Below are 20381 nucleotides of genomic sequence, written 5' to 3' on the forward strand. Positions count from 1 at the left end.
GTTATGATGATGCAGACAAATATTTCTATTTTAAAGCCACTTTCACTATCACGAAGATGAAAAGCTGCTAGAATTCTGAAATTTTGAAGACCATAATACCACACGCACAAACTTATACTATGAGATTTGATACCAATCTCATCTTTAAGCACAAACTTGTACTAGTATCACTGAGAGCGTCCATTACTTTTAGTCGGTCAAACATTCATTTTACTTTTTGTTTGTGATATTGAGTCCATTGCATAGAGTGGAGCAAGAAACGTGAAAAAGAAAAATAGTCCATTACTGAAAACAAAAATACCACACAAAGCAAGACTAGATCAAAACACAGTAAGGAGGTTTATCGATTCCAAAGAACCCTTTATTTACTTCTTTTTTTTCTGCGGGAAAACAATCCTTTATTTGACTGTAGGGTTCACTAGTAGCTGGATATCCACAGGATATGAAGCTAGTGCATTCGACTTCAGTATTTTACCAGACAGCGCCGCCCTTGAGAAGCTACTCAACCTTGCAGACCAATGATACCTGCATAAAATAAAGACAACATAATAATTAAGTTGAAGTTGATCAATAACAGACACTTAGTGCCTCTGGGAGGAAAACAGAACATATAAATAAATCATTTCTATTAATACATGTGTAAGAAAATGTAAGATAACAAGAAGTTCATTTTATCTACTAATCTCCTATAGCATTTTTTTTTTACCCGACTCTGGATTTAAAAATTGATCTATGAATCCAATGATGCCGCAGAAAAAATATTTTTATACCATGTAAGAATGTATATTTCAAATAATCCAGAGGTTTGTATAATTAATCATAAGTTTCACAATGAAAAAGTCATCGTTATATACATAATAAACTTGAAGGTCCAAAGGAAATGATGCTTACCGCAGGCAAGCCTTCCACCAGCATTTCCAGTGCTTTTGCTGAGCTCATGGCCACCTGAACAGTAAGAGGTAGGAATTAAAAACACTGCTACTAGAATTTTGAAGCATAAAAAGTTGCTATTCAGCATATAGAAAGAAAGCTCGTGTAAAAATGTTCAAATATGACAAAACTTTCTGCTATTGAACTCCATTAAAAGCTATGTTACATTTGCAAATGCCTCGAGTGAAATGAAAATTAAATAGGCTATCCTAAAAATAAATGCAGTGCCAACAAATTAAATTACAAGTACCTTTTCCCAGATCATCAGGGTCAGCATGTACAACAACAGCCCTTCCAATGACGGAATTTGGTCCACTGAGTGGAATCTGTGAATAGTAACCAACACTCTGAATTCTATAAAACAACGGAATCAAATAGTCCCACCTTAGCTGAAAATAAAGCTAAAAAACAACTCACCAGTTTGTCAACAATAGTGAAATTGACAGTACCTAAAACAAAAGTAATCATGACAAGAAGTTAGTATGAATCTTGGGGGCGTATAGGAAAGTATAGTCTTGACGATAGCTACATTAAGAGCAATATGTAAAATAGAATTGTATAATAATAATAAATAAATAAAGGCTTTTAAAGCAAAACAAGTAGCAGAATGACGTTGATTTCAGGAACAATATGGCGACATCACCTTGCATGGGTTTATGTGCAAACTTTTGAGGAAAAAAAAACCTTTTTCCTTTTAAATAATCATGATCACAGCAACTATATCTAAACAGTGGTGTGGGTGCAACAAAAACCAGACTCTAGAGTAAAGGTTCTCAATAATTTTAAATAATAATAATAGCAGTAAGTCATGAATAAGATGATCACAACAACTGCGGTTACAATAAATAATTGCAATAATGATGGCATAAGCAAGACATATAAGGGTTATGAAAACAAATAATGCAGACCATCTTCGCAAACTGTGATGTTTCCAAGATCACCAGCATGGCGTTGCTCATCCTCGGGAGCACCATGCTCTTTGCCAGCAGGATTGAAATGTGGTCCTGCAAATTAAAACGATAAAAAAACTGGAGAATGTATATTGAAAATCATTTTACTATCATTTCCTCTATCCCAGTTACCCCCAGTTCATGGACATAATTACACAAATACAATATAAACAAAATTTCAAGCATGAGAAATACCAGTTGACATGCAACCATTAGTTGTGTCACCAAGGGCATGGACATGGAAACCATGAAGTCCAGGTTTGAGGCCGGTAAAAGTTCCGGTTACTGTGGTTGGGCCTGAGGTACAAAAATGAAGTAATTTAGTTCCAAATGCCGAGTCATTGACAATCTGACAGACAATCATGCATATATATATATACTCCGTCTATTACTAAAATTTTGTTCAAAATTACCATCTCCTTCTTGGGTAAAGTGAACAGTGCCACTGACACCCTCACTATTGCCAAGAACCGCAACAGCCTTCACCATTGTTATATGTGATCTAAACAAATGGTAATAACATCAAACAATTAATTAGATATGCATATTATAGTCAACCTTCGTCACTGTTACATGAAATCTAAACCATTGATAATAACTACATAGTATTAGTTTGATGTACATGTGAGAGGCAACCTTGAAGTTTGTATATAAAACTTCTGAATTCGGACAAGTATAATTATGTGTTTAGGAGCATTAGAGATAGTCCAAAAAGTGTAGAAGATACAGAGAAAACTCCTAAACCAGTCTTCCGAGAAGTAAATTGGACTAATAATAATACTACCCCAAACCTTAGTTAGTGAGCAACTAATTTACCGAATTAACCGCACTACATTCAAACTAATTTGAGTGTTTATCTGTGACAAACAATTATGCATCAAAAGGGTTCAAACCCATCAAGCCAAAATTTCATTTTACTACCATTCTACTTTGGCAAATGAACTTTCGATAAAATACCGATGATTTTCTCTTTGTTTCAATTTATTGTTGAATTAATAATCCATTTATCATCCTCAAAATTTTGCGGGTACAGTAATATAGATAGCATAGAGACATCAAAACACCCAAAAAAAAAAAATCATTTACAGAGAAAATTTATTGGTCAAAGCCATTCTAACAGACCCTTTGATTCAACACGCAGGTTTAAAAGTAATGTAAAACGCAAATCTAATCAAAGTTACTCGTCCCCAAAAAAAAAAACAACCAATCAAAGTTTTTCAGTAAATAATAAAACTGTCATAATTTAAAATTCATAGGTTTTCAAGAAAGAAAAAAAAAGAAAGAAAAAAAAAAAGCAGTGAACAAAACAAGAAAATAAGATTAGGATATCAACACACAAACATCTTATCGAACATATGCATAACTATTTTATATCTACAGAACTAAAAGCATATTTCAGATACAAACTATTGATCTATAAGTATTGAAGACGAATCTATCTCCATAGATGTAGTATATGAGGAAAAATTAAAAACAGCTATCATCTAAACGAATAATTATTGGATAAAGTTACCGATCGGCTTACAGGTTAAGAAAAATCAGAGATGAAAGTGAAAGTGAAAGTCAAAAAGTATTCGGATGCTCTGAAGAATAAATAAAAAAAAAACCCTAGGGAGAGAAATAGATTGATATACCTCAGAACACCCCTGATAGAGAGAGAGAGAGAGAGAGAGTAGAGTCAACTGGTACACACACTAAAATGTATCCGCCTATTTAAGCAGGCACACACTAGTTGGTGGGGTTATAATTGTGCAATTGGTGTCTCCACGCGCGCACTGGGGTTTTGAAAATTGAATTTAGCGAATTGTGGTTGTGGGGCCCACGTGATGAAATTTGTCGACTTCCTACTGGTACGTGCAATGGAATCGCGTTTGTTTGTTGTCTTGTCATAGATTTTTGCTTCTCTGAAAGAGAATCTGCATGAGTCGCGTGATATGGTAGGTTGGGCCGGATTTGGGCTATTTAGTTTGTTCCGTTGATGGGCATGTCCATGGGCCTATGGTCTCCTCTTTAAAAAAAAAAAATTTTTCTTTTTCCCCTCTTCGACTATATTGGCAGACTTTTTCATGAGCTTATATGGGCTACTTGAAGTTGAAGTTTAATTTCTCTAGCTTTCATAAATATAATTTTTTTATATGACTAATCTATTTTTGGAGGGGGATTGTGCCAAAAAATGAAGTGGATTCAACTTGCCTTTAAACAAAGAAAAATTACTGATGAACCGTGACCTGACTATCCTGGAGAAAACAGTGTATCACTAATCTCCCTCCCTCTAAACTCATTCAGTTGTAGAATTGTACGTTCGCTGTCCTAATTGTTCAATTTTCCCTGTACACTGTAAGCCCATTGAAATTATTTATTTTAATTGCTGAAACGAACTTGCCCTAATTGTTCTCTTCGTTTCCGTTTTGTTATATCATTGTGCGGTGAAAAAAATTGAAGTTTTTAGATTGGTATTTGAATATAGCAGTTGTGTCGGCAATGATTGGGGGTTCGATGGAGTTTTTCATGATCAAAACTGGCTTCTGTGTGAGAACCCTCCTCCTTATACTGTTTTTCTGTACATAACAACCAACTATTCTTCATTATATGTATGTGTGTGTATAAATATATATGTTCTGGTTATGAGTTTTTCATCTTTTGTTCTCTACTGATCTGATTCACTATGAACTCTGGTGCATAAGCTTTTTTTTTTCTACATGTATGAACTATAAACCATTCAATTTGGGATATGTCATGTAACCAACTATGACAAATGGTCGATATCTTGAATTCATGTCCATGAAGAGGTATTTTACAGATTGAGTTTAAAACTTCATTTTATATCTTAGAACCATTAAGGAACAATGTGATCTTTTTCATAATCTACTGAATATTGGATCATCTAATCTGAATTTTGGTTTGCAAATGATCAGAAACTAGTTCCAATGTTTATAAAATATTTAAAAAAATGAAAAATAATTCACTTCCTTGTAGTATGACTTGGCTTTAAAACAGAGGATTACTAGACTTCGAGTAACCTACTTTAAGATTGAAAACAAAAACATTGTGAGCTTCTTGAAGTTTTGCTGCATATTGTTATCTCTTGGTTTTGTTTGATGTATGCTTATTATGGTCCTAGTTGAGTGTCCTTTTATGTAAGCTATTCTATGGATCTAAGGATCATATTTTGTTGTGCTTTGCTGCAGCCTATTATAAGCCAAGATGAAGTTTCCTAGGGCAACTTTTTGTATCTTTTATAAGCAGAAGTGGAAGCTGTGAGTACAGCCCCTTCTCAGCCATTTTTAGGCGGTATTATTATCCTTGTTTCTCTTCTCTTTTCTTCTTCCTTCTTGTCCTAATAGCTGGTTGGTTGCCCGTCTTGATCTGTTGTCAAGCCTAGGAAAACGAGTGCAAGTTCTGATTTCTTCATTATGAACCTCAAATCACATGTCCATTTATATAAAAAAGATTTGCATCCTATAAAAAGGATGCCAAGAAATCAAATTTAGTACTATCCCTTCATGTCAATTCACAAGTGAAATAGTGCTAAATTTGACGATTATAGTTAACACATAGTTCACAATCAATTATGTTCTGTCAGATTTTCTTCTGAAAAGTTCCCGTCTTTGTTGGGTGGCAGAAGTTGAGCTTGTGTCAGGAATGAGCTGAGCGATGATATGTTAACCTTGGGTGGGAAAAAAAAAATGAGCTGGGCTGATTTTAATATGAAAAAATCAAACTTGCCTCAGTTTCAGATTGCATTAAGTTTTAGAAGAATACTGTAAAATGTGAATGTATTTTAGTGTCACTCAGACCTGGTGGTTGATATTGAGTCTCTAGGTATCCCTTTTGGCTATTTCGAGTTCATGTTGTAGTAGTATATTTCAACCAAAGATCCAAATGCACAATTGCATCCATATACTAGTCTTTAAGCACCGTTGGCTTGAATCAGATTGCTCAGATATGAGTCATTTTTTCTGTTGCAAATGAAATAATCAAATTATATATAATGACATTTTCCATCTTACCCTCGGTGTGGTAATTAGCTTCACACGAATGTATTTGTTTCTCAAGCAATGTTTTATTCTATTGCTACTAAAATCCGTTATAACTCCCCCATTTCATGCATAATATATTCTGTATTTGAAACAACATTTAGAGCCCAATTCTTTAGTTTAGAACCATTTAAGGCTGGCTGATGGACCTTGAAAACTGTTCTGTCACCCTTACTATCCGATCAGGAGGACAACTTCTGGTTGGGTAAACCACATTGTAGCCACATGATGTATCTTTTGTTCCAATGTTCATTTTAGTTGCCAATTGTTGCAAAGTTTCTCGAAACGATTCGGATCTCTTCTTATTGTTTCGGTTTAATTATTCAAGAAGCTACATCCAATTTTTAGCGAGACAAGCTGATATCACTACACTTAATAACAACATATCCTCCAAATTAACACAATAAGCTTTTAATTGGGATAAAACAGCTTTCTCAAACTTTTACATTGAACTATTGAAGTCATTAAATTCAATATTTTACATTCACTCAGATTTTTCTTTCCAACTACACATATTGATCTCCATGTTAATGAACTATCCCTACAAATAATTCTTTTTTTTTTTTTTCTAGAGCTCAAACTTGGATAATAAAACATAATGAGTATCATTATAAATGTGTACCAAAAAGTTGAGCCCGTTAATTTTACAAAAATTATATAAAAATTGGATACTAGACAGTTTAGAGGATAGTGTTGACAAACCAAACCAAACAGAGACTTGGTGGCCCATACCCCACATTCATGGGATAAGTGTTTGCCCTTTAAGTGATGAAATAAAAATAGAAGACAGGAGAGAAGGTATATGTGTTTTTTTATCCACCAATAAATTATAATATTATTTATTTCCATGCTAGACTAAAGTTGTTCTATTAGTTTGACGTTAATATAATTAATATAATTATTCCTCTTTTAATGTTTTAACTATTAACTTAATTACTTTTTAATGTTTATAAAAAAATTGTAGCTTTTTAAAAGTTGTTTAAATTTTGACTAAAAAAATACAAATTTAGATTGATTCATTGTGTTTTAATGGTTGCAAACACGCAACACGAGAAAGAGAGCCTTTTACATTAGGTAGATAATTGAGAATATGATTCTATAGCCTTCCAAAGTTGTGCAAAATATTGTAAAGTATTAGAAGATTTAAAAATATAATTGTGAATATTTGACATGGGTAGAGGATATGATTCAAGAGGATTTCAGAATTAAGTAGAAAATTGTGAAGAATTACAAGAGTATTTTATAGAGTAAATCCTCATCATTAATGGTGATGAAAGGGGAGAATGAATATTTATAAATGGGATAGGAGACTAATTTGTAAACAACAATTACCAGGAGAGTAGAGATGAAATTGACGGAATTCTTTTCTAAATGAATAAGTGCTATAATCTGATATAATCTGATGGTGTAACAATTCATTTTATTTAAGATGTTTTTTTTAAAAAAATTTAATTTTTTTTTATCTCACTAGTAAAATGTATTGGATCGTAACGGATTCGGACAAATCACAGGTACTATATCAAAGAATCACGTATTGGACGATACAGCGAATCATGCTATCACTATCAAGTATCTCATTTCACTTTTACGCTGCTATAAATAAGTTAAAGGTTGTGTTCGGCTACATGAAATTAGAAGAAAAAAAAAAATTGGTTCACGTGAATTTCACTCTCACATTATATCAATAATTTTCTATAAGGGTATATTCGGTTGTATAAATTTAGATACTTGAAATTGAAATTGGTGGAATTTTAAAAAAAATAACTAAGAAAATTGAATCAAAATTTTCTTAAATTTCATAAATTTTTGATTTCATATAATCGAACACACCCTAAATAAATTTTGCTAAATGTTAACTTGGGTATCAATATCAGTAATTTACTGCTTTGTCCACTTTCAATTGAACAAAGTAGCTTTGCTAAGGCAACATTGATTCTTGGAATTTTAAATTACTGACGTCATAAATAAAACGGTTGTTGATTGGTATTAAGTTATTATATTTAACAAAAGAGTGCTGCTATATAACTCGACTTTACAAAAACCGACAACATCCGACTTTTACGTGGCTATCTATTAGTGGACCACTTGGAAATCAAAATATATGAGTATATAACTTGGCAGCTCTTTTTATCTCCATCACAAGTCCATCACAAGAGAAACTTACATTCCTCTCTTTTGCAACCAAAGAACACGGCTTCAAGAAATTCACAAATATGTCACCGAAATAAGTGGCACACCGATTTTTCGACGTCAATGGTGAAGAGTTAAAGTGATCTAGAATGTTATGAGCAGCGCATGGAAAGGGTCGCGTTGAGTGATGCCAATTTAATCTCAAACCAATCAAATTGTTGCTGTGAATGCTAGATGATAAATCATAATCAAGTTCGTTTTGTTTATAGATCGTTACGGGACTGAAATATCTATGGAATCTCAACACGCATTAGTTAATTGCATAGAAATTGACAAAATTAGGATTTCGAAGATGCAAGATAGATTGAAAATTAGTAATTTGGGTTTGACTGATGCATAAGAACCCAAAATTCAAGATTATTTTTAAGTAAAAATTGGCAAATTTTTGAGTCGTCGGATAGAAGAGAATTGGGATTGTCAGCAAAAACTTTTATACAGGATCCAAATCATGGGTTTTGAATCTGCTGACTGTGATGAGTTCTTGGGTTCTAAATCTATTGGCTGGGATGAGTTATTGATTTGATGAAATTTGTTGACAAACTCAGAAGAGTGAGATTAGGAAGAAAAGAGTAGGAAGAGAGAGCATAAAGTTGCGCGGCATGCGATGTCTAGGGTTGGTTATTTGTGGATAAAAAATAGTCGTTTAAAATATTATTTTTCTTAACAAAAGTGGACAATTTATTGCAAAATTATTCTTGACGACAAAAGTTAGTGTAATTTTTTCAAATTATAACAAAGCTGAAGGTTGTTGCCTGTTGGTCATCGTAATTTGTACCAGTCCTCATCATCGCATTTTTTTCCTAAATCAAAAAGCCATGCAACCAAGGTCCAATACACAATGTGATGACTGATGATTAAGAAAAACATTTACTATTAGTTAAATATACTACAAAATGATAAAGTTTGTAACATAGTTATAATTACTTTATACCACCCTAGAAATGGGTTGCACATTTAAAATCTACCACAATTCATGATCTATTGCGTTTCACAATTAAGAGAAGCATAATTCATAATTGATAATGGACAATTTATTGATAATATGCAAGCGAAAACGCCGAAAAGTAACTATATGATTATATCCATATGTGTCCAGTCACCAGTGTTATATACTCCATCACTATATATATATATATAAAATATTTTTTTGTCGTGTTATGAAGGAAGGAAAAGGGCTCACACGTGTCGCGTATATTACGCGTCACCGTAACGGGAATATGTGGTTCCATATTGTTTGGCAACAGGTTATACCTTATTCATGACACGGAAACCTACAACTAATACAGTGTAATACTCTCACTTTTGATTTTCAATTAAGCTCATATTCCCGCCCAGTCGCCCGCACAGTCTCTCTCCGTCTATTCATTTATGGGATTTTCCCAATCAGTAAAGACATTTCGTTATAATTACACCTCCAACCTATCTATCTAGAACTCGTTTCCAATCTAAATCTAGAAATTTCGATCTCTCTCCTTCTCTCCTCAGTCCTCACCACTGAATTTCAATTTCAGAGTCGAAAACCTAGAAATCTCGATACATCGGTCATGAATCACTACCATATCTACGAAGCAATCGGCCGAGGAAAATACTCGGTAACACTCTTCTCTTCGAATTGAATATCCGTTATTTCAGTAATTCACTGATTTTTGTGCTTAACTAATTTTTTATATGTTACATGTGTGTGTTTGTTGTGTAGACTGTATATAAAGGAAGAAAGAAGAAAACGATCGAGTATTTCGCGATCAAGAGTGTTGATAAATTGCAGAAGAGCAAGGTTCTTCAAGAAGTAAGTATCAGTTTTTTGTGTTTACTGAATCAATTTTTGCGGTTGAGATATTGTTTATCTTTTGTGAATGCAATTTCACTGACTGATTAAGGGAAAATGTCTTTAATATTGAGAAGTTGCTATGTGATTTTGAAAATTTCAAATTTCCTTTGCGTTGATTAAGCTACACGAATTTAGATCTTCTACAACTTTAATATCAAGGCTTATTGGAGAACTAATCGGGTCAGTCCACGCAAATGGCTTTCTAGTTTTCATACTGCATGAATGTCAAAACCCTCTAATTATTTGCACTTGCAATTGATATATTGAACTCGTCAAATAATAATTGGTATCATAATTTTGTAATTAAGAAAGAGTCACTATTCACCAGAATTATACTGGAAAACTTGTTGGAATCATGTCAAAAGGAGCAGGTTTTCTTTCAGAGTGTCGGAAAGATAACTGGGATAGTTGGTGGTAAATCATCATCAGAAAGTTGTTGGAAATGTTGCCAAAGTCAAACGTTTATATAGAAAGATGTAGAATCAGAGTGGGACTTTATTGTGTTTTCTAGTGAGAGGGCTGCACTGCAGCCAATTTACAGGGTTGCAGTGACATGGGCGTCAATGGCTCTCATAAATTTGTAATCGTTAGTCTAGTGAACTGATAGAAGCCCAACAAACTGTAAAAGGCCCAATGGCTACGATGAAAGGCAAAAGTCTCCTTTAGGCGTGAGCAGTACTTGTTGGAGGAGGTTCAGGGTGCCATGTAAAGGACTATTTATTTTCTTTGGGTTATCCAATACTACATACTCATAGAGGTTTCAAATTTGAGGTGGTTTGCACAGAGAATCTGATTGATTAGAGCATTCTATAAGCTATAAATACAAGTTCTACTTCTGCTTAACATAATCAATGCATTGTGCAACATAGAAAGTAGAATTTGTAAGATTCATATGCGTGTAGGATGTTAATAAATGGTCAATGTTGTTTCCTCTTTTATCCTTTAAGCATCCTTTTGTAGAAGTAATTGGCTCACTTGGGCATTTAATGCCTTCAGTGCCATCGGACCATTTGTATCAAATGCATTAGGATCCTGAGTCGTGGATCTCTCTGTTTGAGAAGGCTAAGGCTGTCTACCTGACTAGCTCCTTGTCTTAGATGGAGGAAGATTCTGCTATGTTGCCAAGAGTGCAGCATGATGGCTTACTTTTGACATGCTGTTAAGTTGCAGAGCTACTTGAGAACTAAACATATTAAATTGTCATGAAATTTCTGTTTTCTTTATTATTAAATGTGAAAAACTATTTGATGTTATGCGATTGTAGATGATCTAATCACAAGATTGTGTCATGATTAAAATGTTCATGTTTTTATCTAATACATGCTTTAGTTTAATTGTCTTTTCTTCTTTCTTGTAAATGCAGGTTAGAATTCTTCACTCTCTAGATCATCCAAATGTACTAAAGTTCTATTCCTGGTAAGGGTTGTTGTGAAACATAACCTCATCCATCATTTGATAGAATGAGTTGCAAGTTAGGAATTTGGCAGAATATTAAAATTTTAGATGGTCCAAAAGGTGTTTTTGAAAATTGATTTGAATAATCTCTTCACTTCTTTGTCCTCCCCAATTGGCATATTAGGTACGAAACTTCCGCTCACTTGTGGTTGGTTTTGGAATATTGCGTTGGAGGGGATCTCATGACCTTATTACATCAGGTACCTATTATTTATCTGATTGTATGGCTACAGTATCAAATTCTTCTCCATTGGTGGTGCTGCTTATATCGGCAGTTGGGCACTACGTTACATGGATATCCAACAAATATACGAATTCTTTGACACTTCAACATCCAAAAACTCTTATGTGTTATTACAAAGGAAATGAATACAGATATTTGACCTGGCAAAGATTAGAATGTCCCTGGATGCTAGAAAAACATCATGTTGGACAATGATGATCTGACCAATTGTTTCCTACTGTTATTTATCTTCTATATTATAGCTTAGACTGAATTTGGTTCCATCCTTGTGAAAGATACTCAATGGAGCTCTGCCGTGGGAAAAGGGTTTAGATATATCATAATATTGGCGGAAAACTCTAAAGAGAGTTTGTGAAAGCCCTAGGAGTTTTCTTTGAAATAATTATGCTGCTATATGGGTAATAGTGCTTCATAAATATATATCTATATATTTGTCTGCTTTTCACTTGATGTAATTTTATGACTAGAAAATCTAAGTTTCTAGTAATGCATACGTAATGATGTGTGTCCCGGTTCTTATATATTTTATATTCTCTTTTAGAGTTTTATTGTCATGATTTCGTAAAATGAAAGAGAACTGAGGGAATAAGTTTCCGCTTCATTGTTTAATCACCATAAATTCCACCGACTAGGATTTACTTTTATATTTTGATGCTTAAAATGTTACTTTCATGAGTGATTTGCAGGATAGTCAGCTTCCTGAAGATTCAATACATGATCTTGCTCGTGACCTAGTCTTAGGATTGCAGTAAGTATAGCCTTGGGTTTTTTCTATTTTTTTTTTCTTTCTTTTTGAATTGGGTCTTCATCAATTTGGAATATGTTCTATCTCTTTGATATGTTTTCTGGCAATTGGCATTGTTGTTAGGTTTTTACATTCAAAGGGAATCATTTATTGTGACTTAAAACCATCAAACATCCTGTTGGATGAAAATGGACGTACAAAGGTATTTATGCACCAGTTTTGATTCTCTTTTGTGTTATTGTCAAAAACGCTTGCCATATATATTTATAATTTCCATGGAATACTTGTATTGCAGCTATGTGACTTTGGATTATCAAGAAAATTGAGTGATATATCTAAAACACCTTCTTCCCTGGTCGGTACAGCTATATTTTCTCACATACTGAATATGACAAACTCATGAAAAGTTTAATCTGCAATATTCCTTTTTATGAGTTGTTGTTTAAATTCATTTATTTATGTAGTTTTTCCTTCGTGACTTGTTTAGTTGCCACAAGCAAAACGCGGGACTCCATGTTACATGGCTCCTGAGCTGTTTCAAGATGGAGGAGTCCATTCTTATGCTTCTGACTTTTGGGCCCTTGGTTGTGTTCTATACGAGTGCTATGCAGGGAGGCCTCCCTTTGTTGGAAAAGAATTCACGCAGTTAGTAAAATCTATCCTCTCAGATCCAACTCCATGCCTTCCTGGCACCCCAAGTCGCCCTTTTATCAACCTAATTAATTCTCTCCTGGTAAAAGATCCGGCTGAAAGAATACAATGGTCTGAGCTTTGTGGTCATGCGTTTTGGAGAACCAAATTCACTCCATTGCCCTTACCACCTCAGCCTGCGTTCACTAATATGATAGAGATTTCTTCGAAACCATATCTTTCAGAACGCAATGGTGATAAGCCTCTGCAAAACAAAACCCCAACTAAAAGTCGTGAAAAAGATTCAAAAGGGCCTTCCAAACAGGATGAGAATTCAAGAATTTATGACACACCGATTAAGGGTGTTTCTACTGCTCGAAAAATTCAAAGTAAGATTTCAAGCAGAGTAGTTGAGGAGAAGCAGAAAGATACTTCGAGCACTACCAGGGGTGTGAATCTTCTAAGACTCTCAAGAATAGCAAAATCAAACTTACAGAAGGAAAATGAGAAGGAGAACTACCGGAGGCCACTGCCTAATGGTTCTGAGAATGATACTGAGGTCAAAATTGAAAATACAGATATGGAGCTTGATTTTAATGAGAACACTGAGGATGAGACACATGACGAAACTGATGGGTCTTATAACGCAGCTTGCGCCTCTGAAGAAAAAATGTCGACTCCAAATCAGCACCAGGGAAAAACAGAAGAGATGGATAGTAACATAAACCAATTAGATACATCACCTTTGGTTAACACGCCCATCTCCGATTACTCGAGAACACTTGAACCGCGATCATCTTCAGAACACATTGAAGTTGCAGCTACTCCACCCAGTGCTAGTCCTCAACCCAAGATTCAAAGAGTTAAAGAAGGTTCAGGATGTGCCCTTGACTCTGATACTTCAAAATCTAATGACCTCTCTCAGGTGCTTTGGCATCCATCTGATCTCTCAGTCAGACCTGTTATGCCCAGTAGAAAAGCTGATAAAGGATCAGAAGCAATTCATTTGCTTTCCTTTGATGCATTGCCAGCTTCTGATTATGTGAAAATGTCTAAGGAGCAGCTGGACACATTCAACAGTAGGATCATGAGTATCTTTAGTGGGAACTCTGCTATTGCTGAAAAGCAGAATGTGATCAGGTATCTTGAGATGTTAAGTAACAATGCCGATGCTGCCAATATCTTGACCAATGGCCCAATAATGCTAGTGCTTGTCAAAATGCTTCGACAGTCTAAGGCTTCGGCTTTGCGTGTTCAACTTGCTTCACTCATAGGCTTGTTGGTTCGGCATTCTACTTTTATCGAAGATGATTTGGCCAATTCGGGGATTTTAGGTTCACTTACTGATGGCCTCAGGGACAGGCAGGAAAAAGTTAGAAGGTTCTCTATGGCTGCTTTGGGTGAGCTTTTGTTCTATATATCCACTCAAAATGAACACAGTAGAGATAACAATCCGCCAGAATCTCCATCTAAGGAAAGCCGGTCATCATCTGGCTGGCAGGTTAGGCTATTACTTTATTGCCAGAACATTCTTAATTGTGTACAAAAGCTTAACAGTCTCCTTCCCCCCCCCCCCCCCCCCCCCCTCTTCCCCTGAGTAAGCTTATCAGGTTTTACTGTATCATTTTTACAATTTTCCTTTTTAAAAGTCTTATATATCAATTTGCACCTATCGGGATCATTCATAAATCTCTTTTATGGAGATACGAGTTTCATTTTCTATGTTTTAGATGAAGTCGTAAAGATTTTTTTGAGTGCTTTTAATTTTTTCTTCACTAAGTCTTCTTACAGATCCAATTTACCTGATTAATGTCTCCTTTGGCAGGTTTCAAATGCTCTAATTTCATTGGTGTCATCAATTTTACGGAAAGGAGAGGATGATATAACTCAACTTTATGCATTGAGGACAATTGAAAACATCTGCAGCCAGGGAGGGCCCTGGGCTGCTCGTTTCACTAGCCAGGATGTGCTTAATAACTTATGCTATATATTTAGGGCTGCAGGGAAGCAGGAGAGCATGAGACTAACAGCAGGATCTTGTTTGGTACGTTTGGTCCGCTTTAGCCCTCCTAGCATTCAACAAGTTATGGATAAACTTTCATTCAAGGACACTGCATCCGCCCTTGTCAGGGGAAGTTCACGTGAACAGCAAATATGCTTAAACCTCTTGAACATGGCCATGCTTGGAAGCCATATGTTTACAAACATTGGACGGTGCCTTCTTCCACTGCTGGAAGATAAGAATCTTGTTCCAAGTCTCATGTCTCTTGTAGAGCAGGGAAGTGAAGTCTTGAAGGGAAAGACACTTCTTTTTGTTGCTTTACTTAGTAAGAGTGGGAAGAGATGGTTGCCACATTTCTTTTGCAATGCAAGATTACTATCAGCAGTGGACAGGCTGGCAAAGGAGAAGGACAGCTATGTGCAGCAGTGTTTAGATGCATTTGTGCATGTTGTGGCATCTATTATACCAGGTTTGCTGGATGTAATAACCGGAGATATTCAGCAAATGATGGGAGGGAGACGCCAGGGGCAGATTGCTGGTCTTACCAGTCGAACCACTCCGAAGACCAATGTGCATGTTGTTCTACATCTCCTTGGGAGCTCCGCTTTTAAGCATAGGGTGGTCACCAATCAGGTCCTGCAGCAGTTTGCTAGTGTAGTAAAACTGGTGGAGGCTCCTTTTCAGGTAGTAACTGCAACCAAGGCTACATTTTCTTGTTCTTTATCCAATCTTTTATCTTTTTATTTGGTAATTCATTTTTCTTTACTGGCATGAGGAAGTTTTAGTAATTAATAGTTAGTACTACTAGAATCCGTTTAGCTGGCCGTTTGTCTTTACCACATTGTTAATGATCTATAACATGAAACAGAGTGCAACTTGCCCTGAGGGTGTCTTGGCTAAGTCAAGCAAGGGCATGGCGAGTGTGTGTCCAATGTACATGCCTTATCATCAGTATTGCTGTTTCTACAGTATTTCCAATACGCTTCCCAAATCCTTAAAATTGTTCGTAGAATTTTCTCTATGACTCAGATTAAGTGGATCTGTCGGTTGGGATAGAAGGCTTTTTTTTGGCTAATTTGTGGTTACCTTTCTGATTTACTTTCTACATGTCCTGTAAACAAAATTATTTTGTAGAAAAGAATATAGGTAGGAGCCTAGGACACAAACCATTCCCAGAAATGGCAACTGGGCTGGTGGTCCCTCACCATCTCTGTCCACATTTAACAGACCAGCCCCGTCCTTGCCCAAAACCTTTTAGCAGAAGACCCCCTAACCCCATTTCCAGCCCCATTTAAGTTCCCCTGCCCCACCCCTTTTAAATTCCCACTCAGATTTAAAAGTTAAAACACTATGATTTAAGAAAACTTCACATCGTGGTAATTTACAAACACTTCCAATTTTCCTGAAAATGTCATATGCATAATTATGACCCACAACTTGGCATTTGAGCAAACATCATCACGTTATTAGTAAAAGCTCAATTTTCCAATGAAAAGACTTGACTTGTGCCAGACCTCTATTGGCCACTTCAAAATACCATTTAAAGCCAACAGACTACAAACATTCCAAATGTATAAGCACATACCTAACAGTGCCTTGTCTCATCTTCTCACTTCTTAGAGTGGCCACACTTAACTGATCAGGTAAAATTGACCTCACAACTAGGATGCGAAAGAGGTGATAAGACTCAATCTGAAATCGTGATAACGATAGAGAGAGAGGGATGGATTCGATCTATTGTCATGAAACTCGAACTTGCGGGGTATTTTGGTACAAATTCCAATATACAGGGGGTAATAAGGCATTATAAATGGGGTTTGGGGGGGGGGGGGGGGGGGGGGGGGGTGGGGGGGGGGGGGAGGGGTAACTTTCCCTGTCCATGCCCCGAACCTGCAGGTTTTTACCTCAACCCATACCCGTCCAAACCCATTAAGGTTAACCGCCAAAACTGTCCGAAAGGGGGTGAGGTGGGATGGGTTATTGTGCCTTCCCTAGCCATGCCATCCATAGAGAGTTGGTATTTTTCTCCTTAGGAGGTTTTTATTCATTTTTATCATATATATTTCTGCTGTGAAGTGAGATCAAACATAAAACCAGAACATATGCCTAATATTGCCGGTCTACCCAGGTGCTCGGCAACAATGTGCTGAACATACTAAACTAACAATTGGTTGGAAGAGTGGGGAACCAAGGTGTCTGTTTATGTTCATCTGGAAAATTTAGCTTATATTTTGGCTAGAAAACATGGCTGAATTTTTAAAAGGCTAAATATAATATATATGTGTAAATGCATATAAATGTCCAAGTTTGTAACAACGTGGATCAACTTCCTGATTTCAGGAGATCGTATGATATTCTTACTAATATGTGGGGAATACTTATGTACGTCTCATCACTCATTGAATTTCAGGGCAGGGACGACTTCCAAATAACCATTCTACGAGTTCTCGAGTCCTTCACTGAGGAGCCCTCTGTAATTCTTCAAAGCGCCGATATTTTTATTCGTGAAATTCTTCCGAGTCTGGCTGTTCTTTACAAGGGAAACAAAGATGGCGACGCTAGATTTTTGTGCCTAAAAATTCTTTTTGATGTCATGGTCATTTTTCTGAATGAACTACCGGAAGATGAGCAAAGACCTGAGGATTTGAAGGCAATATCCAATAGCTATTTCCTCCCTCTCTACCCCATTTTAATGGAAGATGAAGATCCCATTCCCATGTATGCACAGAAACTTCTACTGATGCTCATTGAGTTTAACTGCATCAAAATTTCAGACATTCTACATTTGAAGACAGTGTCGCAGTGCTTTGAGTTTCTGCTTGGTGACTTCTCAACTGCAAATGTAAACAATGTCATGCTCTGCCTGGCTCTTGCATCTGCTCCAGAACTGGAAACTAAGATACTCTCTCAATTAAAAGTAGTCAGGAGGATTGGAAATCTTCTTGAGTTTGTGTATGCAAAAGAAATGGAAGATTTTATTGAACCAACGCTTCGTCTGTGTAGAGCTTTTCTTCTATGTTCAGTAGGCAGTGAGAAAGGCTTCACCCTTACAAAGGAACCGGCTCTCTTATGTGATGGTTCTTCTGAGGAAAACTGTGCAGTTGATCAGCAGCAGTGCATCAGAGATATAATGGACTTTGGTAGCAATGTTGGTGTCTTGCTGGAGTTGAGTAAGTCTCATGAGGTGAATATTGCAGATATAGCTTCAGAATGTGTAATTTTGTTGCTCAAGGTAGCTCCAAGGGAAGCTACTACTGGTTTTCTAACTAATCTCCCCAAGGTTAGTGTGATCCTCGAGTCCTGGCGCAGGGTTACCTCTCATTTACTGGTGGAACGGATACTGCAGGCTCTCCGTTATTCTTGTCGAAAGTATTTGTCACAAGCAATGATATTATCAATATCCGTATCGGAGATTTCAAGAATTGAAGCAACTGTTTCTGAGCTCAGAAGTTCAAGCATACCTGGTGTTGCTGATGCCGCTTCTCGAGTGGCACTGGAGTTGCAGAGGTTGCCGCGTTGCTTTTGAAGTTTCAGAGGTTGCTTATCGATTAATATTTTCTATTTGGTTTCAAAGATAATATATTCCTCCATAATTCTTTATTAATCTTTTTGCAGGAAGATGAACGTATATTGGCTTTTGAGGTCATGAAACAGCTCTGTTTCCTTAATATAAATAAGGAATCAACAACCCTTATACCATGGTGAGCTCTATTTTCTTTACATTGGTACTATTACAGAGTCCTTTTTTGACTCGCTTGTCTTTGTATAATCAATCATGTATACTTTGTAACATCATTAATATGTCCGGTTCAGGCATATTATTCAAGAAAGTAAAATTTGTGTCGATTCCTCCTGGCGCCCTTTGAACAATGTGTGAAAATACATGCTTAATTCCCAATGATTAGGCCAATGTCTTATTCCAGCAATATTTTGCTTTGATGTAATCATAATATTGAAGCCAGAATGTGGACTAAATCTTAGGTTCTCATCTTAAGCTACATGCTAGATTTGTTGTGGCCCTTTGTAAGCTTACAATCATTTTAGGGTACAGTAATAACTTTAAATTTAGAAAACTTGAGTTTCAACCTACGCTTCATGAAACGATTATGAATCTGTTAATAATGCATGAATTTCCATAGGCTATAGCAACCACGGTTCATCCCAAGTTCACATGGTATGTTAGCTAGAACCAGCCTCTTTGTAGTTTACCCTTTGATGTTGACCTTAATTTATTCTAAAATTGTTATGGAAAGGTTTATATCAAAACTATGCACAAGACTGATTTTTAGAATTGGGACATGTAGAACTAGATTGCGATTGGAGGCCAAATGTTGGGAGCTGTTTTTGTGAGCGAGCATTGCACTACTTGCTCGTAACTAACATTGCTTAGCCATCGCGATCTTATAGAATACTGATACCTCAATCTTTTTTTCGTTTCTTTTGTTTTTTTTTCTTCCAATTATTAGGGTATCCGAGGCTTTGCCCTAACTAATCCGCGGAACCTGTGCAAGGTTTCGTGGGTTCAATTTTTGTATAAATAAATGGTTTGAGTGGGCTACATTGTGAAATCAATTTCATGGTTTATACCAGATGTTTCTGAAAGGTTTGTATGTTTACTTATAGTCCCGACTCCTGAGGGCTTTTCATGATTACCAGACTGAGGTGATTGGTTTATTTGATTTTCTGTTGAGTGGTTAGTTTGAATGGGGAGGTGGGTGTGGTAAGGTCTAATAAGTGTTTCCGAATCAGGAATTGAAGGTATGGTCTTAAGTTTATATAAGAATATTGGAATAGGTTTGAGATAGTTGCTTTACCCATGGGCTACCTTAGGATCAATTTAACCTAATATTTTTCCTACTATTTCACCATCCCACTCTATTCAAGGATATCAATATAGTCAAATCATTTTTTGGTCTTTGCTACACTAGTTTATACCATCTTAATAAACTCTCTTTCATTTTTCACAACCAATCTATTTAGTTTTCCCTACAATATCTTAATTTCTGGTTTTCTTCTTCCCTACTTTAGTTGTCTCTCCCATGTTCTTAATTTCTGATTTTCTTCGGTACACACACCCATTTTAATATTCACATTTTGATCACAGAATGTCTTGTTTCTTAACTATCCAGTAAATTATTCTATTCTAGTTTTACCCTTCAATTTTATCTTTTTTTTTTTATTTATTTATTATTATTATAAATAATAGTTGAACTTTATTTGTACATATGCCAATTATTTACAACCAACCTTGCAATCAACCACTTGAACAACAACCCATTGTTTTTTTTTAGTTTTGGAGTTTTCACCTCCAGTGTCATTACTCGCTCTTCGGTTTCATGTGACCTTGATGTCCCATTGATTTTTTATGGC

General features: G+C 35.8%; 2 protein-coding genes across 3 annotated transcripts; one reads left to right on the forward strand and one right to left on the reverse strand.

The window, feature by feature from the left end:
- Nucleotides 1–262: 262 nt before the first annotated feature.
- On the reverse strand, nucleotides 263–3607 carry LOC132275233 (superoxide dismutase [Cu-Zn]). Of its 2 annotated transcripts, none has more exons than XM_059776678.1 (8): nucleotides 3515–3607; nucleotides 2294–2382; nucleotides 2076–2177; nucleotides 1839–1934; nucleotides 1348–1379; nucleotides 1181–1256; nucleotides 892–945; nucleotides 263–525 (listed from the first exon to the last, which is right to left on the reverse strand). In XM_059776678.1, the coding sequence occupies exons 2-8, from the start codon at nucleotides 2367–2369 to the stop codon at nucleotides 503–505; spliced, it is 459 nt and encodes a 152-aa protein (XP_059632661.1). In that variant the 5' UTR covers nucleotides 2370–2382; nucleotides 3515–3607; the 3' UTR covers nucleotides 263–502. The 2 variants fall into 2 exon arrangements, with proteins under 2 accessions (XP_059632661.1, XP_059632662.1); XM_059776679.1 differs by having other exon boundaries at nucleotides 3406–3522.
- Nucleotides 3608–9433: 5826 nt separating this feature from the next.
- On the forward strand, nucleotides 9434–18860 carry LOC132275235 (serine/threonine-protein kinase RUNKEL). Its single transcript, XM_059776680.1, has 11 exons — nucleotides 9434–9699; nucleotides 9804–9893; nucleotides 11299–11351; nucleotides 11515–11590; nucleotides 12321–12382; nucleotides 12503–12581; nucleotides 12675–12734; nucleotides 12867–14510; nucleotides 14835–15695; nucleotides 17422–18547; nucleotides 18627–18860. Exons 1-10 carry the CDS (start codon nucleotides 9652–9654, stop codon nucleotides 18535–18537), a joined length of 4089 nt encoding a protein of 1362 aa, XP_059632663.1. The 5' UTR covers nucleotides 9434–9651; the 3' UTR covers nucleotides 18538–18547; nucleotides 18627–18860.
- Nucleotides 18861–20381: the final 1521 nt, after the last annotated feature.

The sequence above is a fragment of the Cornus florida genome, unplaced genomic scaffold (genome assembly GCF_030987335.1).
Source record: "Cornus florida cultivar Cherokee Brave unplaced genomic scaffold, ASM3098733v1 CherokeeBrave_3.0.0_Hap2_Chr09, whole genome shotgun sequence".
NCBI classification, from domain to species: Eukaryota; Viridiplantae; Streptophyta; class Magnoliopsida; order Cornales; family Cornaceae; genus Cornus; species Cornus florida.

Bases quoted from the DNA above. Each gene is read 5' to 3' on its own strand.
- LOC132275235 (XM_059776680.1), top strand. From the start codon at position 9,652: ATGAATCACTACCATATCTACGAAGCAATCGGCCGAGGAAAATACTCG. The intron at 11,352-11,514 runs GTAAGGGTTGTT...TTGGCATATTAG, and splicing joins GTACTAAAGTTCTATTCCTG to GTACGAAACTTCCGCTCACT. The intron at 12,735-12,866 runs GTCGGTACAGCT...TGACTTGTTTAG, and splicing joins CTAAAACACCTTCTTCCCTG to TTGCCACAAGCAAAACGCGG.
- LOC132275233 (XM_059776678.1), bottom strand. From the start codon at position 2,369: ATGGTGAAGGCTGTTGCGGTTCTTGGCAATAGTGAGGGTGTCAGTGGC. The intron at 1,935-2,075 runs GTATTTCTCATG...TTTAATTTGCAG, and splicing joins TAATGGTTGCATGTCAACTG to GACCACATTTCAATCCTGCT. The intron at 1,380-1,838 runs GTCTGCATTATT...CTTTTGTTTTAG, and splicing joins CATCACAGTTTGCGAAGATG to GTACTGTCAATTTCACTATT.